Source organism: Triturus cristatus, chromosome 7 (assembly GCF_964204655.1).
Source record: "Triturus cristatus chromosome 7, aTriCri1.1, whole genome shotgun sequence".
Taxonomy (NCBI): Eukaryota; Metazoa; Chordata; class Amphibia; order Caudata; family Salamandridae; genus Triturus; species Triturus cristatus.
Genome location: NC_140590.1, coordinates 579142580 through 579166847, shown reverse-complemented (window position 1 = coordinate 579166847; position 24268 = coordinate 579142580). Strand labels below are relative to the sequence as shown.

Genomic DNA, 24268 nt, shown 5'->3' with positions numbered 1-24268 from the left:
CCTCGACGAGCCCTCAGTGACGATGTCGACGTCACCGGAGTCAGCCACTCACAGCCCGGCTTCGTAGAGCAGGGAAGTGCGATTCTTGGTCTGCTTCAGGCCTCCGGGTCGCGGCATGGCACGTGCCGATGAGCACGTCGGTCTTCTTGATGCGGCAACCGGTGTCAGGCCCAGATCAGCGCGGTACTCTCCAGCAAGGCAGAGAGCAGCCAGCCCACTTCACTGGCAGATGTTGAGAAGCTTGGTAGAACAGTCCACGGTCCCTGCAGCACACAGCAGCGCAGGGGGGACACAGCAGAGTCTTGGGTTCGGGGCAACCTTTCTATCCCTGGGTTGCGAAACAGGAGGCCAGCTCTTCTCAGGCCCTTGGAGATTCGGTTTAAGACACAGCACACAGCAAAGTCTTGTTTGGTCAAGTGGGTAGAGTCAGCACACAGCAAGACCCCTTCTCCTCCTCAGCTTCAGTTGTACAGCCGAACAGGTCAGCCCTTAGAGCACACAGCAAGGCAATCTTCCTTTAGTTCTTCAGCGGTCCGTCTTTCAGCAGAGGTTCCTCTTGATGGTAGAATCTAAAAATCTGTTGTCAGGGGTCTTGTACTTATACCCCTAAAAGTCTTTGAAGTCTTTGTGCAAGTGGGTCCTGAGCCCGGTCTGATCCAGTTCTGGGTGTTGCTGGAGCACTTTGTTTTCCTGGCTTCTACTTTCTTTTCAGAGTGAGGGGCAGAGTCGTCAGCCGCCCAGCAGGAGGTGGAGCCAGCAGTGTGGCAGGCAGGCACAGCCCTATTCACCCCCAGGTGCTATCTCCTCCCTCCACTCTCCTTGCAAATGTCACCATTCAGCAGAGGGCTGACTCAGCCAACCTCCCGGGGGATCCCCAGCCCCCGTCACTCTCAAGCCAGACAGTCAATCCACAAGCATGCCCAGGCACACGGAAGGGTCAGACAAGAGAACAGCTACTCTCTAAAAAGTACTATTCTCCAACTCAGGATTTAAAAACAACCTCTCCTAAAAGATGTGTTATTAAATGCTGAGCTCAGGGATATCAAACACTCATGTCTTATCTTGTTCCTATGAGAAGATAGGCGGATAGCCATTGGCACCAGCCTCCCCCATGTTAGCCTATGGAGCAAGATAACCTTGCAGCAGTGAACACTCAAAATGGCCGTTGTTCACTACCAGAACATGTTACCTGCACTAGTACATGCTCTACCTTTTACATACACTGCACCCTGCCCAGGGGGGTACCTTGGGCCTTCCATAGGGATGACTGACGTGTATAAAAAGGGAAGGGTTAGGCCTGGTCAGTGTGGACACTGGCCAGGGGGACATGGCAGTCCGGGGACTGCAGGCAGGCCTGCGGTGGCAGGCCTGAGACACCATTCTAGGGCTACACCGGTGGGTGGCGCAATCAGCGCTGCAGACCCACTAGTAGCATCTGTCATCACCAGCCCTGGCACACACAGTGCACTTTACTAGGGACTTCCTGGTGGTACAGATATGCCAATCAGGTATATCCAATCAATATGATATTTTACACAGGGAGCACTTACACTCTGGCACTGGTTAGCAGTGGCAGAGTGTCCAAAGCATCTAAACCAGCGAAAACGAAATCCCTCACAGCATCAAAAATCCAGGTAGCAGAGGCAAAAGATAGGGGAAAAACTCACGCCAAGGATGTCAGGTCTAACACGTGTCCCCTCCAGCTGAAAGTGGGGAGAACTACCCACCCTCTTGGGAGTTCTCATCACTAAGGCGGAAAAACCTGGACAGACCATCAGCATTGGCGTGCTCTGTACCGGGACGGTGTTCCACCGTAAAGTCCATTCCCTGTAGGGAGATGGACCACCTCAACAGTTTTGGATTCTCACCCCTCATCTGCATTAACCATCTGAGGGGCCTGTGGTCGGTCTGAACACGGAAGTGAGTCCCAAACAGGTAGGGCCTCAGCTTCTTCAGGGCCCAGACCACAGCAAATGCTTCCCTTTCAATAGCGCTCCATCTCTGTTCCCTGGGGAGTAGCCTCCTACTAATGAAAGCTACAGGTTGGTCCCCGCCCTCGTCGTTCATCTGTGAGAGTACTGCTCCCACACCTTGCTCTGAAGCGTCTGTTTGCACTACGAACTCACTCGAAAAGTCAGGCGCCTTAAGCACCGGTGCTGTGCACATTGCAGTTTTCAGGGCATCAAAAGCAGTTTGACAGGTTTGGCAAGACTTACAAAAGGTACCAACGTGCTTCTTCATCTGGGGCCAGTAGAAGTGGGTGACAAGCCTGTGATAGGTCTTGTCTTGCCCCAGATGTCCTGCGAGAGGCACGTCATGAGCCAGACCCAGTAAGAAGTTCCTGAAGCGCTCGGGTACCACCGGCACACGGGCTGCACCGGGCTCAGCAAACTTAGGCTCACTATAAAGTAAGTCATCCTCCCAGTAAATCAAATGTTCCTTGGACCCTAGGCCCGCTGCCTGGTCTGCAGCCTGCTGCCGCACACCAAGGAGAGAAGGGCACTCTTTCTGAGCCTGGCAGAATTCCTCCCTGGAGGGACCACCCTCTTGCTGCCAATGGGTCAGCTCAGGCAATTCCCCCAGTTCGGCCACCTGTTCCCCTGTAGGTTCCAGGGCATCCCCCTCAGGTTCTGCTTCCTCCTGGACCGTGGGAACAGTGGGGGCCGGTTTCCCGCGCCCTCTGCCCCTTCCTCTCTTGACAGGTCCCTGGGCCATTGTTCCAGGCTCCGGTTCTACTAATCCACCCGTACTGGCTGTCATGGCACGTGTGGATACACAGATCCACGCTGGCAGTCCTAACATCTCCAAGTGAGTTCTGTGCTCTACGTCCTTCCATGGAGAACTCTCCAGGTCGTTACCCAACAGACAATCTACTGGCAAGGCATCACTGACACAGACTTCCAAGGTACCAGAGACTCCCCCCCATGTAAAGGGAACACGCGCCATCTTGCAGAGGCGCACTGAAGTGTCAGCTGCCACTACTGGGCGGAGCACATTGGGAATGACTTGCTCTTCAGACACCCACTGACACCTGACAGATGTCACACTAGCCCCGGTGTCTCTCAGAGCCTCTACCTCCCCCCCATTGATGGTCACCTTTTGCCCGTATTTCTTAGTGTTAGCGGGTATCAAGGTATCCTGGACCATCTCTTGGTCTCCTAAAGAGACAAGGGTCATCATAGCTAATCCCTCCTCCCCACTGGAAATCAAATCCCCTCCCAAAGCTACACTAGCTAACCCTGGGACGGGAGCAGCAGCTGGTGCTGGGGGTTTCTTGGGACAGTTAGGGGCTATGTGGCCCACTTCCCTACAAGCATAGCAAGTAGGCGGTGGTCTGTTGCCCTTAGGGGGCCAAGACCTCTTAGGCTTGGGGGCTTGGGACTCCTTCTCCTGGGAACTGTTTTGGGGCCCTTTAGAGAACTCCTTACTGTTACCCTTGTCCTCCCCACCTTTCTGCTGGGGACCCTGTCCACCCTTGGCTGGCATACTTACCACCCCTTTGTTGACCCTGGTGCTAGTCCAGCGGTCTGCCTCTTTAGCAAGCTCACTGGGATCAGTTAATTTGCTGTCTAAAAGATGCTGGCGCAGCTCTGGAACACATAGACTACTCAAGTGCTCCCAACTAATCAAGTGACACAACCCCACATAATCAGTTACTTTGCTGCCCTTTATCCAACCTTCCAGTGCACGCGTGTACATACTCACACACTCCACCCAAGTACTCGAATCAAGTTTCTTGTAGTTCCTGAACTTCTGGCGGTACTGTTCTGGTGTAAGCCCATACCTGAGGCATAAGGCCTCCTTCATCATGGGGTAGGTTAAGGTCCCTGCTGCTTCTAAGGGTGCTAAGACATCCCTCCCAGAGGCCTCAAAATGCTTCCACAACCCTGCTCCCTGACTCTTCTCAGGCACTTCATTCATCTTCAAGGCAAGCTCATAGGATCTAAACCATGCATAGATATCCTCACCCCTCTGATAATTCTGTACCAAATCTTTCGGTATGTATACTTTACCCGCCTGTACTGGCTGTGCGCTGCCACCATTCGGGCTGGACTCCACTTGTTTGGCTTTAATGTCCAGCTCCCTCATGCTCAACTAATGAGCCAACTGGAGTTTTCTCTCTTCCAAAGCAAGAGTATTCCTCCTCTCCTCCGCCTCTTTCTCACTGTCAAGGCGCAGTTTCCTTTCTTCCGCTTGAGCTTTGAGCTTAAAAAGTTCAATCTCATGGGCCCTAATTTTCCTCCAGCTCCTCTGGAGAAAGGCTCCTACTGGAATGGGTGCTGCCAGCCCTAGATGCTGGCCTATTCACTGGCAGATCATCGGATCCAAATCCGTGCTCCGGTGTGCCATCCCCTCCAGTAGTTTCCTCGGTTGCGCCATTCTTGACCTCCCACCAGGCCCTTAGAGCTTTCTGTAGCTCCGTCTTGTTGGCGCCGCCCTTCACTGGGCATCCAAGCTGCTTGCAGAATTGCTTTAGTTGCTCCTTCTTATATTCGAGCAACTTTTTCACTTCGAATTGCGATTCCGACTCCTCACCTACTCCATTCAGAGACATGATGCTTCGTCGATCCTCCAAGAATAGTCTTCGCAAAAACTTCGTGCAATGCAACTGCTTACTAGATTAGTGATGTACGAAGAATCACTGCAGGTCAAGTGCAAATACTGGTTCTAATGCGCACCGCTCACCACCAATGTTAGATCTGGGGGTCTCTAGTTGGCAGAGGTATACACCTTAGACCAAATAGGGACCCTTGCTTCTAGTCAGGGTACAGGGACACACACGGTAGATAACCCCTGCTCACCCTCTAGGTAGCTTGGCTCGAGCAGACAGGCTTATCCCCAAGGCAATGTGTAAGGTATTTGCACGTAGACACCACAATGATCCCTCCTCCGCACACCACAAACTTAGACCACACAGGTGAGTTATATCAAAAATAATATATCTTTATCTAGTTTCCGCAGTTGAAATCAAGCATCACAGGTTTACACTATATTCGCTTTCTTGGTTGGCCGGGATCGTAAGACGATAGTCTCTAGTCTCTTGCGTGATTCGATACTCACTGAGAATGAATCAGTTCGTAGGCTCTTGTTGTTTAGGCAGCTACGTTGCTCCGTCGGCGTCACTGCGCTCGTTGTACAAAACGCTCCTCTGGCTGTTCGGTGCAAGGTTTCCACAACTCCCTCGACGAGCCCTCAGTGACGATGTCGACATCACCGGAGTCAGCCACTCACAGCGCGGCTTCGTAGAGCAGGGAAGTGTGATTCTTGGTCTGCTTCAGGCCTCCGGGTCGCGGCAAGGCACGTGCCGATGAGCACGTCGGTCTTCTTGATGCGGCAACCGGTGTCAGGCCCGGATCAGCGCGGTACTCTCCAGCAAGGCAGAGAGCAGCCAGCCCACTTCACCGGCAGATGTTGAGAAGCTTGGTAGAACAGTCCACGGTCCCTGCAGCACACAGCAGTGCAGGGGGGACACAGCAGAGTCTTGGGTTCGGGGCAACCTTTCTATCCCTGGGTTGCGAAACAGGAGGCCAGCTCTTCTCAGGCCCTTGGAGATTCGGTTTAAGACACAGCACACAGCAAAGTCTTGTTTGGTCAAGTGGGTAGAGTCAGCACACAGCAAGACCCCTTCTCCTCCTCAGCTTCAATTGTACAGCCGAACAGGTCAGCCCTTAGAGCACACAGCAAGACAATCTTCCTTTAGTTCTTCAGCGGTCCGTCTTTCAGCAGAGGTTCCTCTTGATGGTAGAATCTAAAAATCTGTTGTCAGGGGTCTTGTACTTATACCCCTAAAAGTCTTTGAAGTCTTTGTGCAAGTGGGTCCTGAGCCCGGTCTGATCCAGTTCTGGGTGTTGCTGGAGCACTTTGTTTTCCTGGCTTCTACTTTCTTTTCAGAGTGAGGGGCAGAGTCGTCAGCCGCCCAGCAGGAGGTGGAGCCAGCAGTGTGGCAGGCAGGCACAGCCCTATTCACCCCCAGGTGCTATCTCTTCCCTCCACTCTCCTTGCAAATGTCACCATTCAGCAGAGGGCTGACTCAGCCAACCTCCCGGGGGATCCCCAGCCCCTGTCACTCTCAAGCCAGACAGTCAATCCACAAGCATGCCCAGGCACACGGAAGGGTCAGACAAGAGAACAGCTACTCTCTAAAAAGTACTATTCTCCAACTCAGGATTTAAAAACAACCTCTCCTAAAAGATGTGTTATTAAATGCTGAGCTCAGGGATATCAAACACTCATGTCTTATCTTGTTCCTATGAGAAGATAGGCGGATAGCCATTGGCACCAGCCTCCCCCATGTTAGCCTATGGAGCAAGATAACCTTGCAGCAGTGAACACACAAAATGGCTGTTGTTCACTACCAGAACATGTTACCTGCACTAGTACATGCTCTACCTTTTACATACACTGCACCCTGCCCAGGGGGGTACCTTGGGCCTTCCATAGGGATGACTGACGTGTATAAAAAGGGAAGGGTTAGGCCTGGTCAGTGTGGACACTGGCCAGGGGGACATGGCAGTCCGGGGACTGCAGGCAGGCCTGCGGTGGCAGGCCTGAGACACCATTCTAGGGCTACACCGGTGGGTGGCGCAATCAGCGCTGCAGACCCACTAGTAGCATCTGTCATCACCAGCCCTGGCACACACAGTGCACTTTACTAGGGACTTCATGGTGGTACAGATATGCCAATCAGGTATATCCAATCAATATGCTATTTTACACAGGGAGCACTTACACTCTGGCACTGGTTAGCAGTGGCAGAGTGTCCAAAGCATCTAAACCAGCGAAAACGAAATCCCTCACAGCATCAAAAATCCAGGTAGCAGAGGCAAAAGATAGGGGAAAAACTCACGCCAAGGATGTCAGGTCTAACACTAGCTGTGTTTGGTTTTTGCTCATTGTAACATTCATTAACAAAACCAAAACCATAGAGAGCAGCCAAAGCATAGAGAGCAGCTGTCCTAATGTAGGAGAAAAAGGAATTTTTCTATTTTACATGTTTGCCCTCTACAACATCCCTCATTGGTTTTCATAAAGCCCGCACAGCTATAATGCTGCTAAAAGAATACTTTTGGGCTGATTGACGAGCTGCACCAACCCCACGGCTGCAAGCGTACTCCAAAGCGTTTTAAAAACAAGCATTGGCCGCGAAAATGACACGGCCGCGCGGCCCGCGAAAGTGAAAGTGATCGCGGACGCGATCAAGCACGGTGGAGGTAGGACACATGGCGGCTGCGCGCGTTCACGCTCACGTGCATGCTCACGTGCACGCAAGCTTTAGGCCACAGGCAGCACTTTGAAAACCCGTACACAAAATGTCACGGCCAGACCAGCGCATGCGCTGGATCAGGCGAGACCCAAAAACCAGACAGGTAATTACTACATGTGGCTGATGAACCGCCCGACGGTGCCCCATTTAGGATGCTATGGACACGGCACGAAGTAGACACGTCTCGCTTCACCACTGTTGCCCAACAGGTGAGCCAGCTCGTCACACCCTGACACATTTTTTACATCAGTTAGGCTACCATTGTATAAAGCTTCTGTCCATGACCTCCGGAACGTTTGGTCCTCCAACAACTTTATTATTTTTATTTCCAGTAGGACACGCATCCCTTAATTGATGGTGTACAGGTGTGCAGGTGCCCGCACCCTACTTCAATTTTGGCACTAATCTGCAGGTAGGCACCTAATTGTTTAGCTCCTCTTCATTTCGAGAGGAACATTCTGGCCCTATTGCAGCTTCTTAACTATATTATATTAACTTAGAGTCAATCTGGCTAGCCTGAGATCAAGGCAAGCAGGTCAGATCTTCCTTCTACAGACAGAAAGGCAGTCATTCGAGCAGCTAGGCAGCCCTTCTGACATCAGGGAGTCCTTCTGAATCTTCCACAGGTCCAGGAGTGTTCTGATGTTGGGTCTGAGAGTGTCACCTTTTATCCCAGTGCCAGTCTTTGTTTGGGGCCACCCCCATCTCATTCTCAAACTAGTTCTGACCAATTGCCCGTGTCCTTCATTGGTTTGGCTCCAAGTTGCCTAAGGTGACAAAAGCCAGGGCAGGCCTGGTGTCAGGCTCCTTTGTGAATGCTGGAGGGAAGGCCCATGCTTGTGTAAGAGGGGATGGGTATAGCCCCACCCCAACCATCCTGTCAGGATGGCCCATCCTGGCCACACCTAAGCACCCGTTGTCCCTAGGTCTTGAAGGAATCAACAACACACTGTAGGAGAGACAACCACAGTCATGTCACCCTGTTTACTGGCAGAAAGACACAGTGGTTTTGGGCACACAAAATGCCAACTTTCTAAAATTGACATTTTCAGAATTGTGACTTAAAATTCGACTTTATTATTAAAGAGGGTTTCAAATTCCAATTAATTTCTCTATCTCCTCCCAATCTGAAGTCAGCACTTATTAAGATTTAATAAGTTAATCCAGCATTACCTTATAGGGCAGATAGCCTTACAACAGTGAAAAATGACTTAAAGTGTTTTCACTGCCGGGACATATAAAACTTAAACCGACATGTCCAACTTTTTGAATACTGTGCACCCTGCCCTAGGAGATATTAGGGCATACCTTAGGAGTGACTTGTAAGTATTACAAAAAGGAAGGTTTAGGCCTTGCAAAAGGTTTATTTTGCCAGGTTGATATGATAGTTTAAAACTGCCCTACAGGATGCAGTGGCAGGCAAGAGGCATGCTTTGAAAGGCTACATTAGTGGGTGGCACGATGAGTGCTGCTGCACACTAGTAGCATTTGATTTACAGACCCTGGGTGCAGGTATTACCATTTACTAGGGACTTACAAGTAAATTAAATTTGCCGATTAGGTGCAGGCCAATTTTACCATGTTTTAGGGAGTGAGCACAAGCAGGGCAGAATTACAGAGCCTAATGCCAACAAAAATCAGACGTATGAACTACAGTTACTCTGCCATTCCTTATGTCTTTGCTGCTATTGTTGATCTTGCAACCTGCAGGCGACAGGTCATTGACAAAAAGAGTTGTCACCTAAACTCGTCCCCTTTAAGTCGGTTGAAAGTGTCTTGAGCATGCTTCTGTGGAAAACAGGTGAGGATGAAGGCCCAATTTACCCCGATCCCAGTGTTCAAGCGGATGCTGATTTGCTGCTTCCCTGGGTTTTTAGAGACGTGAGGAAGATGGTCGAATGGAGGTTCATGGTTCTCTGTCCCTCCTACCTCTCTCAGGTCAGACCAGAGAGAGGCAGTGTCAGAGCAGGTCTTTACAGATCCATGCTAACTGACAGCTGCTCTCATGGAGCAACTGTCGGTGTAGGCTGGTACACTGATTGAAGATTTTCCACTTGGGTTTCTAAATGACATCAGAGATAATTCAAGCTTTGCTCTTGATGTCTGTTTGATCTCAATCTGTGGGGTGGAACACGGATCCAACAACATCTCGGTTGGGTTACACTGACCAGTGATGATCGGATCTAGCCGTCACATCACTGCTAGGTAGACAGAGGGGAGAAAAGCGATGTAAACCTATGCAAAATAATGTATTTCGAATTTACTTTCCAGTTCAAAACTTGCTTACGCTGGAAGGTTGCCTCAAAGTAAAGCAAAGCAGCAGTCCTTCTTCTTGTTTGACAACTTGTGAAGTGACTGGCTGCATTTATGTTTACCTTGATGAACTGTTGAGCCTGCCGGTAGGGTATGAGTTTTCAGCTGGGCGCAATGTGACCTCTAAATGCTCCTAGCCAGGTTACAGCTGGAACAAAAGGGAACACTGATTGTCTGACTCTGAAACGAGGGACTTTCAGTTGGACTGCACTGGAGGGCACGGTGAGAGACCTGCATCCCCTTGAAGGTTGCTGCTCTGCACAGCATCTACACTGAATGTGTCCTTGTGCTGTCTCTTGAGGTTCGTGTGTATATATACTGATGCTACCAAGAACCCCTCTTACCTTTCCAAATAATTCCAAACTAATGGCTCAACTCAGATCTTCCCAATGACCCCTCTTCCTAGCAGCCCTAACCTGCACCGACATTGTTAGATGGGTATACCGTGAGAAATCTGAGCCCCACACCCCCTAATATTACTAAGGCACGTACCTGCCCATGTGGCCAAACAGTGACCCCAAAAGAGGCTAGCTAGCTCGGGTCTCATCCTGTCTGTGCACCAAGAGCAGATTGTGGCCTAGTGTTTGGTGGTGGTGTCGTCAGCATCAACACAGGTAACATACATTATAGGCACTTTAAGATGTGTTTATAGCCGATGTCCTTGCCCAAACAAATCAATAACCAAGTTTTACAAATCAGGTACATTTTATTCTCAAAGTTATTAATACAGCCGCAGATATAGTTTCCAGAAATAGGAAGTTTGTTAGGGACTCACAAATGTGCTTACATGATTTAGCCTACTCCCTATAATACACTAATATTATGATTTGTTATATTATAGTTTAAACATCATAATGTATAAATAGCATCATTTGACACATTAAAGAATACGCATTTAGCATTGATGGTAATTTGTAATACGTAAGTGATATTAACCTGCTTCTCCAAGCTGCACTTCTCAGACAGGGGAAGAGCGTAGTGATGGCACACAGAGCCCGACAGGTTGTCCATGAGCTTCATCTCGCCCTCCAGTGATCCCTGGATCAGCAGTGAGATGGTATCAAACAAGTGCCTTTCCTGTAAGAGCGGCGTAGAGCATGCAGAACGGTGAAGAGAGAGGCAATAGAGGACAGTAAAAAGATTGGAACAACAGGGTTACTGGAAGAACAGGTGCACTGATGGAAATATGGAGATGGAGAGACAGGAAGAGAGAGCAGAGGCTAGTAGCAGCATGGTCAGAAGAGAGACTTTAGTATTAACGACATGACAGCTGGGTTTGCGTGTCGGAAATGTTAATAGCACCATGCAAAATAAGAACTTAATTTTTCACTGTACCACAGATTTGAAATTTCACTGATAATACCTGATGGTTCATCACATACCTAAAACCTGTGCCTTTTAACGTAGTTTCAAAAAACAAACCTGGTTATAGAAAGCACATGACGATTTCATACAATTTTTACCAGATGGGTTTCATGTCTTACTCCTTGGTGAGACTATGCTTACTTATCTAGTCATGCCCACCCATATGTGTTAATCATATTAAAAACCAATCAACCACCCAAATCAGGTCAGAAACCCATCAGCCAATAGTCTTTTTCAGGTCAGAAACCCATCAGCCAATAGTCTTTTTAGACTATTGGCTGATGAGTTTCCGACCTGATTTGGGTGGTTGATGAGTTTTTAATATGATTAACACATATGGGTGGGCATGACTAGATAAGTAAGCATAGCCTCACCAAGGAGTAAGACATGAAACCCATCTGGTAAAAATTGTTTGAAATCGTCATGTGTTTTCTATAACCAGGTTTTGTGTTTTTCGAAATTTGTGAGTGGAGGGTGTCCTGGATATAATTCCCTCTTATGCTCCTTTTTGACACCTTGTAACCTAGTGCCAAAATGTTGGGCGAAAATTTGAATTGTGACACTAAGAAAATATGGAAGCGCTCTTCTTTTTGAAAACATATGCTAGAATTAACTGAACGTTTCTTGACTGGATATGTCGTTGAACACTAAAGAGATTTTATTTAAATATGTTCTCTTGTCACTGTGTATTGGCAAATAAACTGCATTTACTATTAACACAGAATGCCAAGAATTCAGTAGGATTGTGCAATCCAGACACAATGGGAGTGGTTCTAGCATTTAAGACTCATATCCCTGTTCGATTGTGCTTGCAATAGTGTGTACCTGATGTGGAGGAGGAGGGGCAAAGAGTGATGCTCTTGAGGCTGAATATCCTTAGAAAAATAGAAAGTGATGGGTGGAATGTTTGAATTAATCTCGACCATTAGTAATTACTTGGGACTCAGTCCATTGTGTATTTGCCATCCTTGCCACTCTGGACAGAAACTAGAAATGCAAAACGGTAGGTGCTTTCTAGTCCAAACTGTTAGGTAAGGTCTTACCAGAGAGGTACATGAGCAATATAAGGCCAGTTTCGAGCTTTGTGGGCCTCGTCATTGAGGTGTAGCTTGAGTCTTAAGCACAGTTGCATATTTTGGCATATCCATCGACCTTCGTGCACCTCACTTGGAAAAACAAAAAAGTAATGGGTGGAATGCTTCAATTAATCTCAGCCACTGATTGGATGCATTCCACCATTGGTCTTGCTCCAGTAGGAACAGCCCAACCTGAACTGTCAGTCTAGGTCACCATCAAATGGAAACAAGCAATCTCAGACTGATTTCAGTCAGTGAGAAGCATCTTGAGTCCAATGGCACAATGAGCGCCGATATAGTGCCTCACTTAGAAAGCGCTGACAGTTATACCCATGTATTGTCTTGTGCTGTGTGTACTATAGGAATCAACCTTCACTACTCTGACAAGGTCCAAATAGGGTGAAACCGGTCCTTCTATTCATAGTAAACCTGGCCTAGTATTTCTGTCTGGACTGTTTCTGTTGAAGCAGAGTCATGCCTGATTTGCCTGAGGCTGGTTCTTGAATGGAGTGACATAGTAGGCAAAAAAAGTATGCTCTGAAATACACCCCAGAAGTTATTACTAGTGGTTGTGATAAATTCAAGCATTTCACCCATTACCTTTTTCTTTTCCTCAGTGAGGCTGAATAACCTGGCTCTTAGGAGCTTCCTACAGAAAAGGCATTCTATTATATAGGAAGCCCATTAGATATATGTATGTTCATTTTCTATAAGATACTAGCCAAAATTACAGTTTAACAAGGGATTTATTGGTGTTTGCTTTCATGTCGTATTGTCTTATTACTGCCATAACAGGCTATGTTACCTTGGTGTGGAAACTCCTTAAAAATCCTTTGAAATTGTCTTGTAAGAATTCTCACAGAGACATTTCCTACTGTTCACCTAGCACTAAACACTCACTTCACTTTCTCTGCATTCAGCATCCACAAGTCCTGTCTGATCCCTAGCGGTATTCATGAAATGAATAGCCCTGATCGTAGCCCTAAATAATCCCCCTGTACCTGCACTGACACTACTTGTGTGCCAGAAAAAAATACTGTAGCACTGCGCTGAACACCCATCTGATCTGCACACTTGCATTTATAAGACATTTGGAGACAGCACTGGGAATGGCCATTATTATCTCGGCAAACAAAGGGACGACTGTGAAGGTTCCCGTTTGAGTTCCTGGCACCTGTGGGATGCGTATGGGTAGATGGCAGTTGCCTCTGTGAAACGGTTCTTCATCCTAAAAGAAACTGTCCTTTCACCATTCTACTGTGAGGCTAGTCCTAGCACCCTTTGGGGAGCTTTGGTGGTACCCGAGTCGTCCTTTAGTCGTCTTGGGAGCATATTATCAAGACAGGCGATAAAATTATTGCTGCTTTAGTGTCCTTCACATCTAACATGGGCTTCAATTGGAATTCCACAGAGCATATTATCAAGCCCATTATCGGCGTTTTAGCTGCAGTTTTTCTGCCGCTAAAGCCACTTCTTGGTTCGCCCACCTCTAAAAGTAGTGTTACTGGAGGAGTGCCACCACGGCATACTGACCTAGTGTGACTGTTTAACATGAAATCCATGTCATTACCTTTGACATACTGACACTCTCCCTCAGTTTCTTTGTTTCATTCAAATGGGTAGTAATTCACAGCACAGGTGTTGGATCACTTGGATACAGGTGTTGGATCACTTGGATACAGGTGTTGGATCACTTGGATACAGGTGTTGAATCACTTGGATACAGATGTTGGATCACTTAGATACAGGTGTTGGATCACTTGAATACAGGTGTTGGATCACTTGGATACTCGTGTTGGATCACTTGGATCACTTGGATAAAGTTGTTTATAACTCCCATACTGGCCAGTTCCCACCTGTCAACTCTATATTCCAGGGCAACTCATACTGTTCTAAAAGGAAGTTGATGCATGCTTTTCAAGCTTCACTTTCTAAAATAGATTGGTGTGCGTCCTTACAGTAGGACTTTTGAGCATGCAACATTGTTTATCTGGCTTCCAACATTCACAGTGATTGAATGCTGTCTTAATCCTGTCATAATGAGCTTAGGTAACACTAATATCAATATATTAAAAAGAAGCTAGGCTGGTTCTAGGGATCCCATCTGAGCGAACAAAGAACCAGTACAAACTTTCTCTCTCACAACGAAAGTAGGTTGAATGAGAGATCATGATTTTGGAGTCTTTGTGATGCAAACACTGGCCATAAATGATCAATACGAGAGGGTGCCAAGATGGCTTTATGGTGTTCGCTGTGGAAAGGTGATTGATATAGCTGTAAAGATGGCTTTATGTTGGTGTTTTTAGCATCAACAAAGGTAACTTGCATTGTAGGCAGAAAGCTGATGTTATTGACATAGCTGCTATGTATTTTCTATTCCTGTGTGCTCTCTCTATGCTGCACATTGACAATAACTTAGTGGCTGCTTTCGGGCGCTCCATCTCAATCATCCATACCATAAAAAGCAAAGAACCTATCACACTGTTACATTGTAGCCCACTGTCTTGGGCTACACTAGTTATTAAAGGCTCTCTCCTGAGTCATAGGCTTGATCCATCGGTTTGTTCCTACAACGAGGAAGCAGGGATTGAGTGACAGGTGTAGCCTGAGCCATGACGACTATAAAGCTATTATGACACTCCACCTACTGAGGGTATAGTAGTTTAAATGTTACAGAGAAAGACAAACATTGGAATGTTGGAGCACAATATTCTTACCAGCCATTATTGACCCTGTACCATCTTTCTTCCTTGTTGCTCTCTACATTGCAATGTTTTAATTGCTATCACAGTTCAACTGGCTACTAACATACCATAGTGTTGAGTGTAATGATTTTGTTATGAAGGGCTCATGCTACCATATAAGCTTTATTTAAATGTGTTCCTTTGCTGTCATTGTGCTGTTAAATAATAAGATCATCAGAATTTTTCACATATTGGAATACAATGAATTCAATGAGGTTGTGAATTGTAGCCCTATTGAGTGTGAGACAAAGAGCTGCTTTCGCAGTTTTTAAAGTAGCCCAACTCAGTCATATACTTTCTCTTCTACGTGTCAGTGAAAGGACTCCCAACTGTTGTTGCTCACTCTGTAAGACGATACACTACAATAAAATAATTTAGTTTATTTCTGGAATGCATGCCATGCAAATATATATGACATGGCACAGTCAGGGCATTTAGATTTGAGCTTTAAAATATGTGTATACATTGTGATTTCGAGTTTTCTCCCCAAAATATCTAAAGGTGAAATAAATGACTATATACATTTTCCAATTTGTGTTCTATGGACACCCTGAATATATTTATTCCCTTTGCTATCAACATTTATTAGTGGAACATTATTGTTAAAACTATTGATCAAGTACCAGGAACCTCCACCAATTGCCTTTCTTTCAATTCCTACAAATACTAAAAGTGAAATGGAAACATATGAGAGGCTGAAAGTAGTCAGGATTTTGCAGTTACCCTGCAACACTTACCATTGGGTTCACCAGTGAAAGCTGGGAATCAATCTTTACATGAATGGGATTAGTATGTCCTTCTGGGCTATCCGATCTCTCCACCATGTCACCTCCTGTCCAAACAAAGGGATCAGTGTTTGGGGGCTGTGCATTCATAGTTTGCAACTCAAGTTCTAGCTCTGCTTCTAGTTCAGCCTCTTCTTTAGCTTCTTTGTTGCTCTCCTCAAGGTGCTTCATCAGCACAGCAATGACCACATTCACCAACACAAACTGTGCTGTCAGCACAAAGGAGACAAAGTAGATTGGAGAGATGACTGTGTTGTAACAAGTGGATTCCTCGCCACAGTCTCTCAAAGTATCCTGGTGTTGAAGAAGAAAGACCATGGAAAATGAGCAAATGAAATCTGACAGGTAATATAATCAGTACAATAAATAAATGTCATAGCCTCCTTTTCAAACATATACCTAAATGCTTGTCAAACAAATCAAGCTAGTCTCTCACAGTTAGAATCGTAGGTTATATATAGATGGACCAATCATAATGCTGCTTCTCTAAAAATACTACCAGTTTCACAATAAAGTCATATAAACCAGACACAAAATAGTAAATCCTTTTTGCATAAATGTATAGTACATATCAAGTATAACCTCTGACATGATTTGAGTGTTATGCAGATTGCAAGTCAAACACCACAAGCCTTCTACACTATAACATTTTGATTTACATACTGGACTAGTTGTACATTTGGAGGGGTTGCGTCTCAGACATTCTGTTAGCGCAGCATCCGTGATACGACCTGGTCAATATTTTACACTGTATTTGATAAACAAATCTGGCACATAGAAAAATGTCATTAATAAACTCTTGTCACAAACGTCTTGCCACAAGTATGAAAAAAGTATTAAAATTCCATCTCATCAGCATGTTTGTACCAATAATGTTCCCAAAACTTAAACAAGATATGTTGTACTTCTGTAATGTCTCCATTAATATTATTTTGTGTGCCTCAACACTCATGCCAGTAAGGGACTACACTATGTGACTCATTTGTTTGTGCTTACTCCAATGACTGATTATTTGTTTCCCTTTGGCAGCAGGTGTCAGTTCTGGAACATGTTCAAATGACCTGCTGTACCTGATGACTCATCTGTTTGTGCTGACTCTGATGACTTCATTGTTGTTTCCCTTTGGCAGCAGGTACAAGTTCTGGAACATGCTTGAGGGCACCGACTTCTGGGACAGCACCTCTGTTTAAAGAGGTTTTGTCCTTTCAGCTGTTCTTGCTATTCATGTTTGGTTTTGAAAAAACTGACACATCGAGGAGTCAAACACCCAAGAGGTTTTCTCAATTTCAGAAAGCTGTTCCAGTCCTTCTACAGATCAAGGCTGCATGTGTTTCAGGGCACTGCGCTCTTTAACTGCGTGCTTTCAGTCCCCACTCACCTTCTACAGATGAGGTACTGCCTTCCGCTATCGAGCAGATATTCTTCTGGAGAATTGGGAAAAATAGCACACCAGTAAGGTGGTAAGTTGGGGGCCACATTTAGGTTTGCACTAGTGGTTAGTGAAGGGAGATCAACCAATCATAGCACAGAGACACATTCTAACTTCTAGTACCCCCATCAGTAGAGATTTGTTTTGGGATATACAGGCTTGTTTGGTAACTCTCAATAAACCTTGAAAAGAACTGTTAAAGCATTTGAATCAGGAATATCAATAACTTTGTGTTATTTAATATAAGGAACTGTAATTCTAGACTTTGCTCTCTTAGTGCAAACACCCAGCGTTTTCTTGTGTGAAATGTAAAAACAATTCTTCGTGAAAGTAGAACTAAGAATTGTTGACTTACCTTTTTCCTTCCAGGTCTCCTTCCCTGCAGTTACCCACCCTAACGTCTCTTCCTCCTGTTTGGACATATCAATACTCTGGTTAAATTTCAAACTCAGAGTCGGTGCTGCCAGAAGGATGGCATCGCTTAAGAGAAACCGGCCTGATAGATGTGCTGAAATCCTGCCTCATTATTAGCCATTAGACGGGATTTGGTTTGCAGATCCTTGCAATTGCCTACAAATACAGAGATGGGATGTTGCAGTGCACTGTACCTAAGGCATGGACCCCAAAACTGAAAAGATATTGCACAATGTTTGGAACTGCTTTCTGATTTCTCTTCGTTCTACAGCTCTAATTCACAGAGTGCAAGCTATTCTTCCTAATGGACAGCTTCCTCTTTGCAAATGGTTACTAACTGCTGTTAGCAGTCAGTAACCTATCAATGGTTTGCAACTATAGGCGTAGCTGCAAAACATTGATACATTTTCTTTTGATTCTCAGGGAGTGACGATTTTCTATTAGTGCCTTCTTTGCATTGCTATTTTCAAGAAGTCACATCTTTGATTTTGCAAAACGCAAAGCCATTTGTAACTTGCAAAGTTAATTTATTAACTTGTTAATTGACAATATTAAATCACAAGGTCTGCCAATTTGCTCAGCATTATAATATAGGAGAACACCAAAAAAGCATAACACAGAAGCCAGGTCTCAGGAGAGCAACAGATTGGAACTATGGGTCACATATAATGGTAGACATCTTGATAGATGGCTGTTCGGACTCGGTTTAGATGGTGTTATGAGATAATATATGTCATGCATCAAATGGTATTGTGGAGCTTGCGGAATAGGCCTTATTCCTTATAGTTATTTTTTTTTTAAATCAATTAATTTGTCAAAATTAAAAAAAAACAACTGAAAAATACTTCTGATACTGTAATTTCATGCAGAAGTTTTCCAGATCCTCTACCTTAGATTTCACATTTCATTCCATCTTTTTCCATTCAACTCTTTTTTAGCATGAAGTGAAAGCTACAAATGCAGGGGCAGCTATGATGTCCTGGAGGAAACATAGCTACATAATGCCAGCTAAGAAATTCAGAGCAGCAACTGCCACACATATAGTGTGGGTGTAGATGGAGGGACATGCTGTCTTTTATCAAAGCAATTTATTAGTTGCATCCTATTATGCACTGACAATCAAGAGAGCTGCATCTCAAAACTAGATGTGATTCAAGTTTATAGAACTCTAGTGAGAGTGAGCATAGTAAAGGGGAATCAGCTCATGGACATCTATGTGCCAAGAGGCCCGGTGTAAGGGAAGTGACATCGCATGCCATTTGACCTTTACTTTGACTCACCCACACATGCTTGCACATACTAACACATTCACACACACACTCTCGTGCACATAAACACACTCTCATTCGCAAGCATGCATACAACATACATTTAACAGCATTTTTTACTTACATTAGCTTCCAGATAGGGTCATAATCCAGCTAATATACTCCATTTTTTGTTACACTAATAGTGAATAATATTATTTACTATTTATATATTAATAACATTGACAGAAAATCAGACAAGTGGAGCTCCAACCAGCGTTCATTAGGAAGAACTGCTCCTGTGTTCCAGGCACCGATTTGCCACATCTGTGGCCAGGGGTCGCAAAAGCAGTGCCAGGGGTAGCAAGGGGCAAGCCAGGGGTGGCAGCTACAGCCTCTGGCGATCCCTAAATGAAGTCCATGAATCAGCCAAAGTTTTGTTTTCAAGCGGAATGGCGTTAATTACAATAAAATAATAATAAGAAACTAAATACAAATTACTATATGTTTTTCCATTTAAAAATGAGTGCACCACAGATAATTTAAATGAGAACATTTTATAAATCAAAACTGGGAATCTAGTAGCACTCCTTTGCAGAAAGGAAATCATGCGGTTAATGTGCTTGCATCAGAACTGGATAATGCACACACCATACATCTGTCTTTTTACACTTTGGTACTACCATGAATATTGCCATAAAAAATGTGCGCTCCAAAGTTGATAAAGAAGCCTGGCAGCAGCTGGGGTATTGCCACTGACCGTTCTCAGTTTGACAGCAGCAGCCTGGCAGGAGTAGTGGGGACCACAGAATGTGGTATGGAGGTAGAACATGCACATGATATAGCCCAGGATCTGCTGTGACTGAGACACAGGCTGAGTGCGTGGCAAGGGGCACGGAGGCAGTGGCAGCCTGCAGCGGTTCATCCACTGTAATGCCAGGGGCAGACTCTTTTGTGTCTCCATCACCATTGAATAAAAAATGCAAATCAGTGAGAAATGCCACTGACCCAAAAGATGAACCACACAATGTACATGTATTGGAAGAAGGAGGCATACCCAAAGCCAGCTTTAGCCATTCATTTTGTTTTCTTTTTTTTTTAATTAAGAACATGAACTTTGGCAGACAGCTAATGTTGGCTGCAGCTAGACATGTTTTCCCAGTTGCTGACAAGAGGTGCAAAAATTATTGGTCTCAATGGGTGGACAGCTGGAACAAAATCACCTAAGCCCCAGGCTTTACAGGGCCCCAGTTCAAGGGAAAGCAGCTCAGTTGATCAGACGTGAATGGAGCTTAATTTTTAGAGAGTCAGGATAACAAGGCTAGACCATTGCTGTTACTTTCACTTTGATTGAGAAGAGTAACTATGAAGAGGTAATTTCTCATCCAGGGGATACTCATCAATAGTCATAATCTATGAATAATCCCCGCCCATGTGCGGGATCCCGGAGCATATAGAAAATACATATATATAAATATATATATATATACATATGTGAAAACATATAAATGCAGCCTAATAATGTTCAAAACATGGCAATGCTGTAAATTACATATTTTTGCATAGTAGTGCCCCCGTAACCCGTAAGGAAAAAAGGAAGCATCAGGCAAATTATAACACAGCACTGCTTTATTGCCATAAAGCAACATGTAATTGTAGGCATTCGCCAGTAGGCTGCAGTAGAGTATCAAGAATCCAAGAAAACTGACACCTTGCCTTTAAGGCATTAGAGTAGGGGGACCGTGCCTTTAAGGCCTGCCCGTGACCCCCTGCTCCCATGATGCACTACAGGTGACAGTTGGGCCAGTTCTTTTTTCCGGCTCCTTCTGTGAGGATCCTGGAGCTTGAGCTCTTCAGTTTTTTGACTGAAATTTTGAATTACAGCTTTTTCTAGCTTTTTTCGACGTTTTCTGGCTTATAAGGGCTAATTCTGCTGGTTCCAGTGAATTTTCCAATTTTTTTTCCAGTCAGAATGTCTCCTTTATTTAGGAAATGCCCTTCTTGTGGTAATAAAATGGCACTGTTGGATCCACACTCGGTGTGTATTGTGTGTTTACCATCAAAACACGATCCTGACCAGTGTCCCCACTGCCAGAAGTTCTCAAAGCGCACTCTGAGGGACAGAGAGCGCATTAAACTGCATGCAAGACTGGAGAAGGAACGAAGCCGTCGTGAAGGCGAGCATTCCTCATCAAGACCACCTTCTTCAGCTACGCAAGTACAGAAACGGCGACATACCAGCTCCCCGGGCTCCAAGAAGACCAGGAGTCCAAGAGGTTCGCCGTCGACGTCGAGGATGCCGGCGAAGAGGCAGAGAACTTCGGCGTCAAGGGATTCATCCCACCATCAAGAGTCTCCGCCGCGCAAAAGTAAGTCGGCGTCGAGAGGCGGCCCTTCGGGCTCGAAGGCTGCTAGTCTGGTGACATCTGAACTGTCTCCGTCGACGTCGAGGCTTCCGTCGACGTCGAGACACTCTCCGCCACCCTCGAGGGGGTCGACGTCGAGAGATGCGGCGACGTACATTCCGCCGCGAGTGGGCCGGTCGCCGTCGATGGTTACCCCCACTCGGCGACATAGAAGGTCGACGTCGAGAGGAACATCGACGTCAAGAAGTCGACGTCGAGAGAGGTCGCCGTCAAGATCACCACGTCGACGTCGAGAGAGGTCGACGTCGAAGGTGCCCAGTCGACGTCGAGAGAGGTCGACGTCGAAGTCGCCCGGTCGACGTCGAGAGAGGTCGACGTCGAAGTCGCCCAGTCGACGGCGAGAGAGGTCGACGTCGAAGTCGCCCAGTCGACGGCGAGAGAGGTCGACGTCGAAGACACGGCCGACGTCGAGGTCATCTAGCCGACGTCAGGTGCCAGAGAAGAGGAGATCGACATCGAGGTCTCCACGACCGGCGTCGAGACCAGAACGGCATACCTCACACTTGCCGATGGTGACGCAGACGTCGTCGACGTCAAGGGATTCGACGTCGAGGGCGAAGGCTGGACCGCCCGCGGAGAGGTCCCCAGGAGAACAGTCATCATCTCCGGGACTGCACATCGTGCAAATATCTCCAGAAAGATCACCCGAGGCTCCAGAGCGGTTTGGACTGTCACCGCGCTGGTTACGAGATGTGGGCGCTGCCGCATGTCGGAGTCCGGGATCGGACTACTCCCGCATGTATTCCCCACCGCGCAGGAGTAAATCGCCTCCGAGGGATCCACGGCCAATTTCACCACGCCGGTCTCGTTCCAGGGACCGTCGCACCGCGCCAAAACGTCCAAGATCTCCGTCCAAGCGCAGATCAGGATCAAGGGCTCACCAAAGCGAACGCTCCCACAAGAGGCGACGCACCAGGTCGTCCACTGGGACTGCATCCACAAGATCCTCAGTCCGGGACTACTCCCCTACTTTTTCATCCACGCCTCCATCGCGAGTGTCCCCGGTGGATGACATTATAACGTTCTCGGACGTCCTGGGTAGAGGGGCGCAAAAGTTGAACATCGCACTGCACGCCCCTCAGGCACCCACTTCTGTGATCTTTGACACTTTACACCATCGGTCAGCTCCCAGACCTCTGCTCCCGTTGGTGCCAGGATTGTTAGAACCAGCGATGGCCACGTTCCTTACACCGGCTACAGCGGGCTCGGTCCCCTCGAGAATAGCAAAGAAGTACAAGGCTCCGGCCGAGGACCCTTTATTCTTGAGGGCGGACCCGCCAGCGGATTCGGTGATAGTGGCGGCGGCCATGAAGTCTCACTCAGCCTCAATATCTGCTTCTGTCCCCCCTGAGAAGGACAGCAAGCTTATGGACTCCTACGGCAGGAGAATGTGCAACACATCTGCCGCGCACATGAAGGTCGCTAGCGCTTCAGCCCTGCTAGGGAGGTATGATCGTTCCCTATGGGATTCCCTGGCCAGATTCGTGGAGAAATTGCCTAGGGAGGACAGGCAGGACTTCACGGAGATCCTACATGAAGGCGGACTGGTGGCCAACCAAGTAATAAGCGCAGCGGCGGATGCATCAGACCTAGCCGCGCATGGCTACTCCCATGGCATCTGCTCCCGCCGTTCGGCCTGGCTCAGATTAACAGCCCTCAAACCAGATGCGCAGAAAAGGATTCTTAACCTGCCGTTTAATGGATCATCGCTATTTGGAGCTCATGCGGACGACCAAATGAGCAAGATGAAAACGGAATTGGACACTGTAAAGGCTGTGGGACTGGAAAAACGCAAAGAGTTCCGCAAGCGCTTTCGCCAGGGCGACAAACGTGCCTTTCACCAGCGCGTTCAAACGCCCCAATGGTCCTCTCAAAACCAACAGAGGTCCCAGTTTCAGCAAAGGGGCCGGGGCAGAGGAAGAGGAAATGCTAAACAGCAGCAGTCCTCTAACAAGCAACCTCCCAAGCAGTGAAAACTTACTTCCTCCGCACTCGTTCGCCACTCCGGTGGGAGGAAGTGTTACCGCTCACCTGGCAGAGTGGAATACAATTACAAACGACAAATGGGTGCTGAGTATTGTAGAGCGTGGCTACTTGCTGAGGTTCAAATCTCCCCCTCCGCAGGTACCCCCACGGAAACAGCCACTCCCTCTCAGCCAGAACAAGCTTTTAAAGGACGAAGTTGCCACTCTCCTCTCCAAAAACGCCATAGAGGAAGTTCCAAACAGGCAGAGAAATCGGGGAGTGTACTCCCGGTATTTTCTTGTTCAGAAAAGAGGAGCGATCGGAGACTACAGACCCATCCTCGATCTCCGCCTACTCAACAGATTTCTCAGAAGGGAAAAATTCAGGATGCTAGCACTGCACCAGATCTTCCCACATCTACACCAAGGGGACTGGATGTGTGCCATCGATTTACAGGATGCATACTTCCACATTCCTGTCTCAGCGAAACATCGGAAGTTTCTCAGATTTCGCATCTTTCACCAACATTATCAATACAAGGTCCTGCCATTCGGCCTCAAGTCCGCGCCACGAACGTTCTCAAAGTGCATGGCGGTGGTGGCTGCATTTCTCCGCAAACGGAAGATATTCGTCTACCCATATCTAGACGACTGGCTCTTAAAAAGTTCCACCCCGGTTCAACTCCAGAGTCATCTCTCGTTCTGCCTAAACCTTCTACACTCGTTGGGCCTTCAGGTCAACTACCGGAAGTCGATCCTCAATCCAACTCAGCGGATCCACTACCTGGGCGCCTCTCTAGACTCCTCAAGCGCAAGCGTGTGTCCTTCGGAGGAGAGGTTATCCTCCATGCTGCAAAAAAGCCGCACGCTTCTCAGCACGGAATATCCCACAGCCAGACAAGTGTCATCTCTCCTGGGATCCATGGCCTCGTGCATCTACATCGTGCCCAACGCACGTCTGCACATGCGTCCTCTGCAACAAGACCTAGAGGATCAGTGGTCGCAGAGGACCGGCCGCTGGGAAGATCACATTACCCTTCATCAAGCCGCCAAAGATTCCATCCGGTGGTGGATGAAGCGCTCCCATCTGCTTCACGGCGTCCCATTCCATCAGGCGCCTCCGACACAGACGGTGGTCACAGACGCCTCCATGCAGGGCTGGGGGGCTCATATGGGCCGGCTTCAAGTACAAGGTCTCTGGTCCGCTACCGAGCAGAGCTATCACATCAACTTCTTGGAGC

The 24268-nt window shown here is 47.0% G+C and overlaps 1 protein-coding gene across 9 annotated transcripts in view; it reads right to left on the bottom strand.

Annotated features, from left to right (window-relative positions):
• CACNA1G (calcium voltage-gated channel subunit alpha1 G) overlaps nt 1-24268 on the bottom strand; it is an 807943-nt gene that overhangs the window by 43770 nt on the left and 739905 nt on the right. For 7 of the 9 annotated variants that reach the window (XM_085617142.1, XM_085617140.1, XM_085617139.1 and 4 more), the window contains 2 exons: nt 15500-15841; nt 10514-10654 (listed from right to left, as the gene is read on the bottom strand). In XM_085617142.1, the coding sequence (XP_085473268.1) occupies nt 10514-10654; nt 15500-15841 (483 nt within the window). The remainder of the gene's footprint in view (nt 1-10513; nt 10655-15499; nt 15842-24268) is intronic. The other 2 variants (XM_085617143.1, XM_085617144.1) reach the window with 1 other exon arrangement.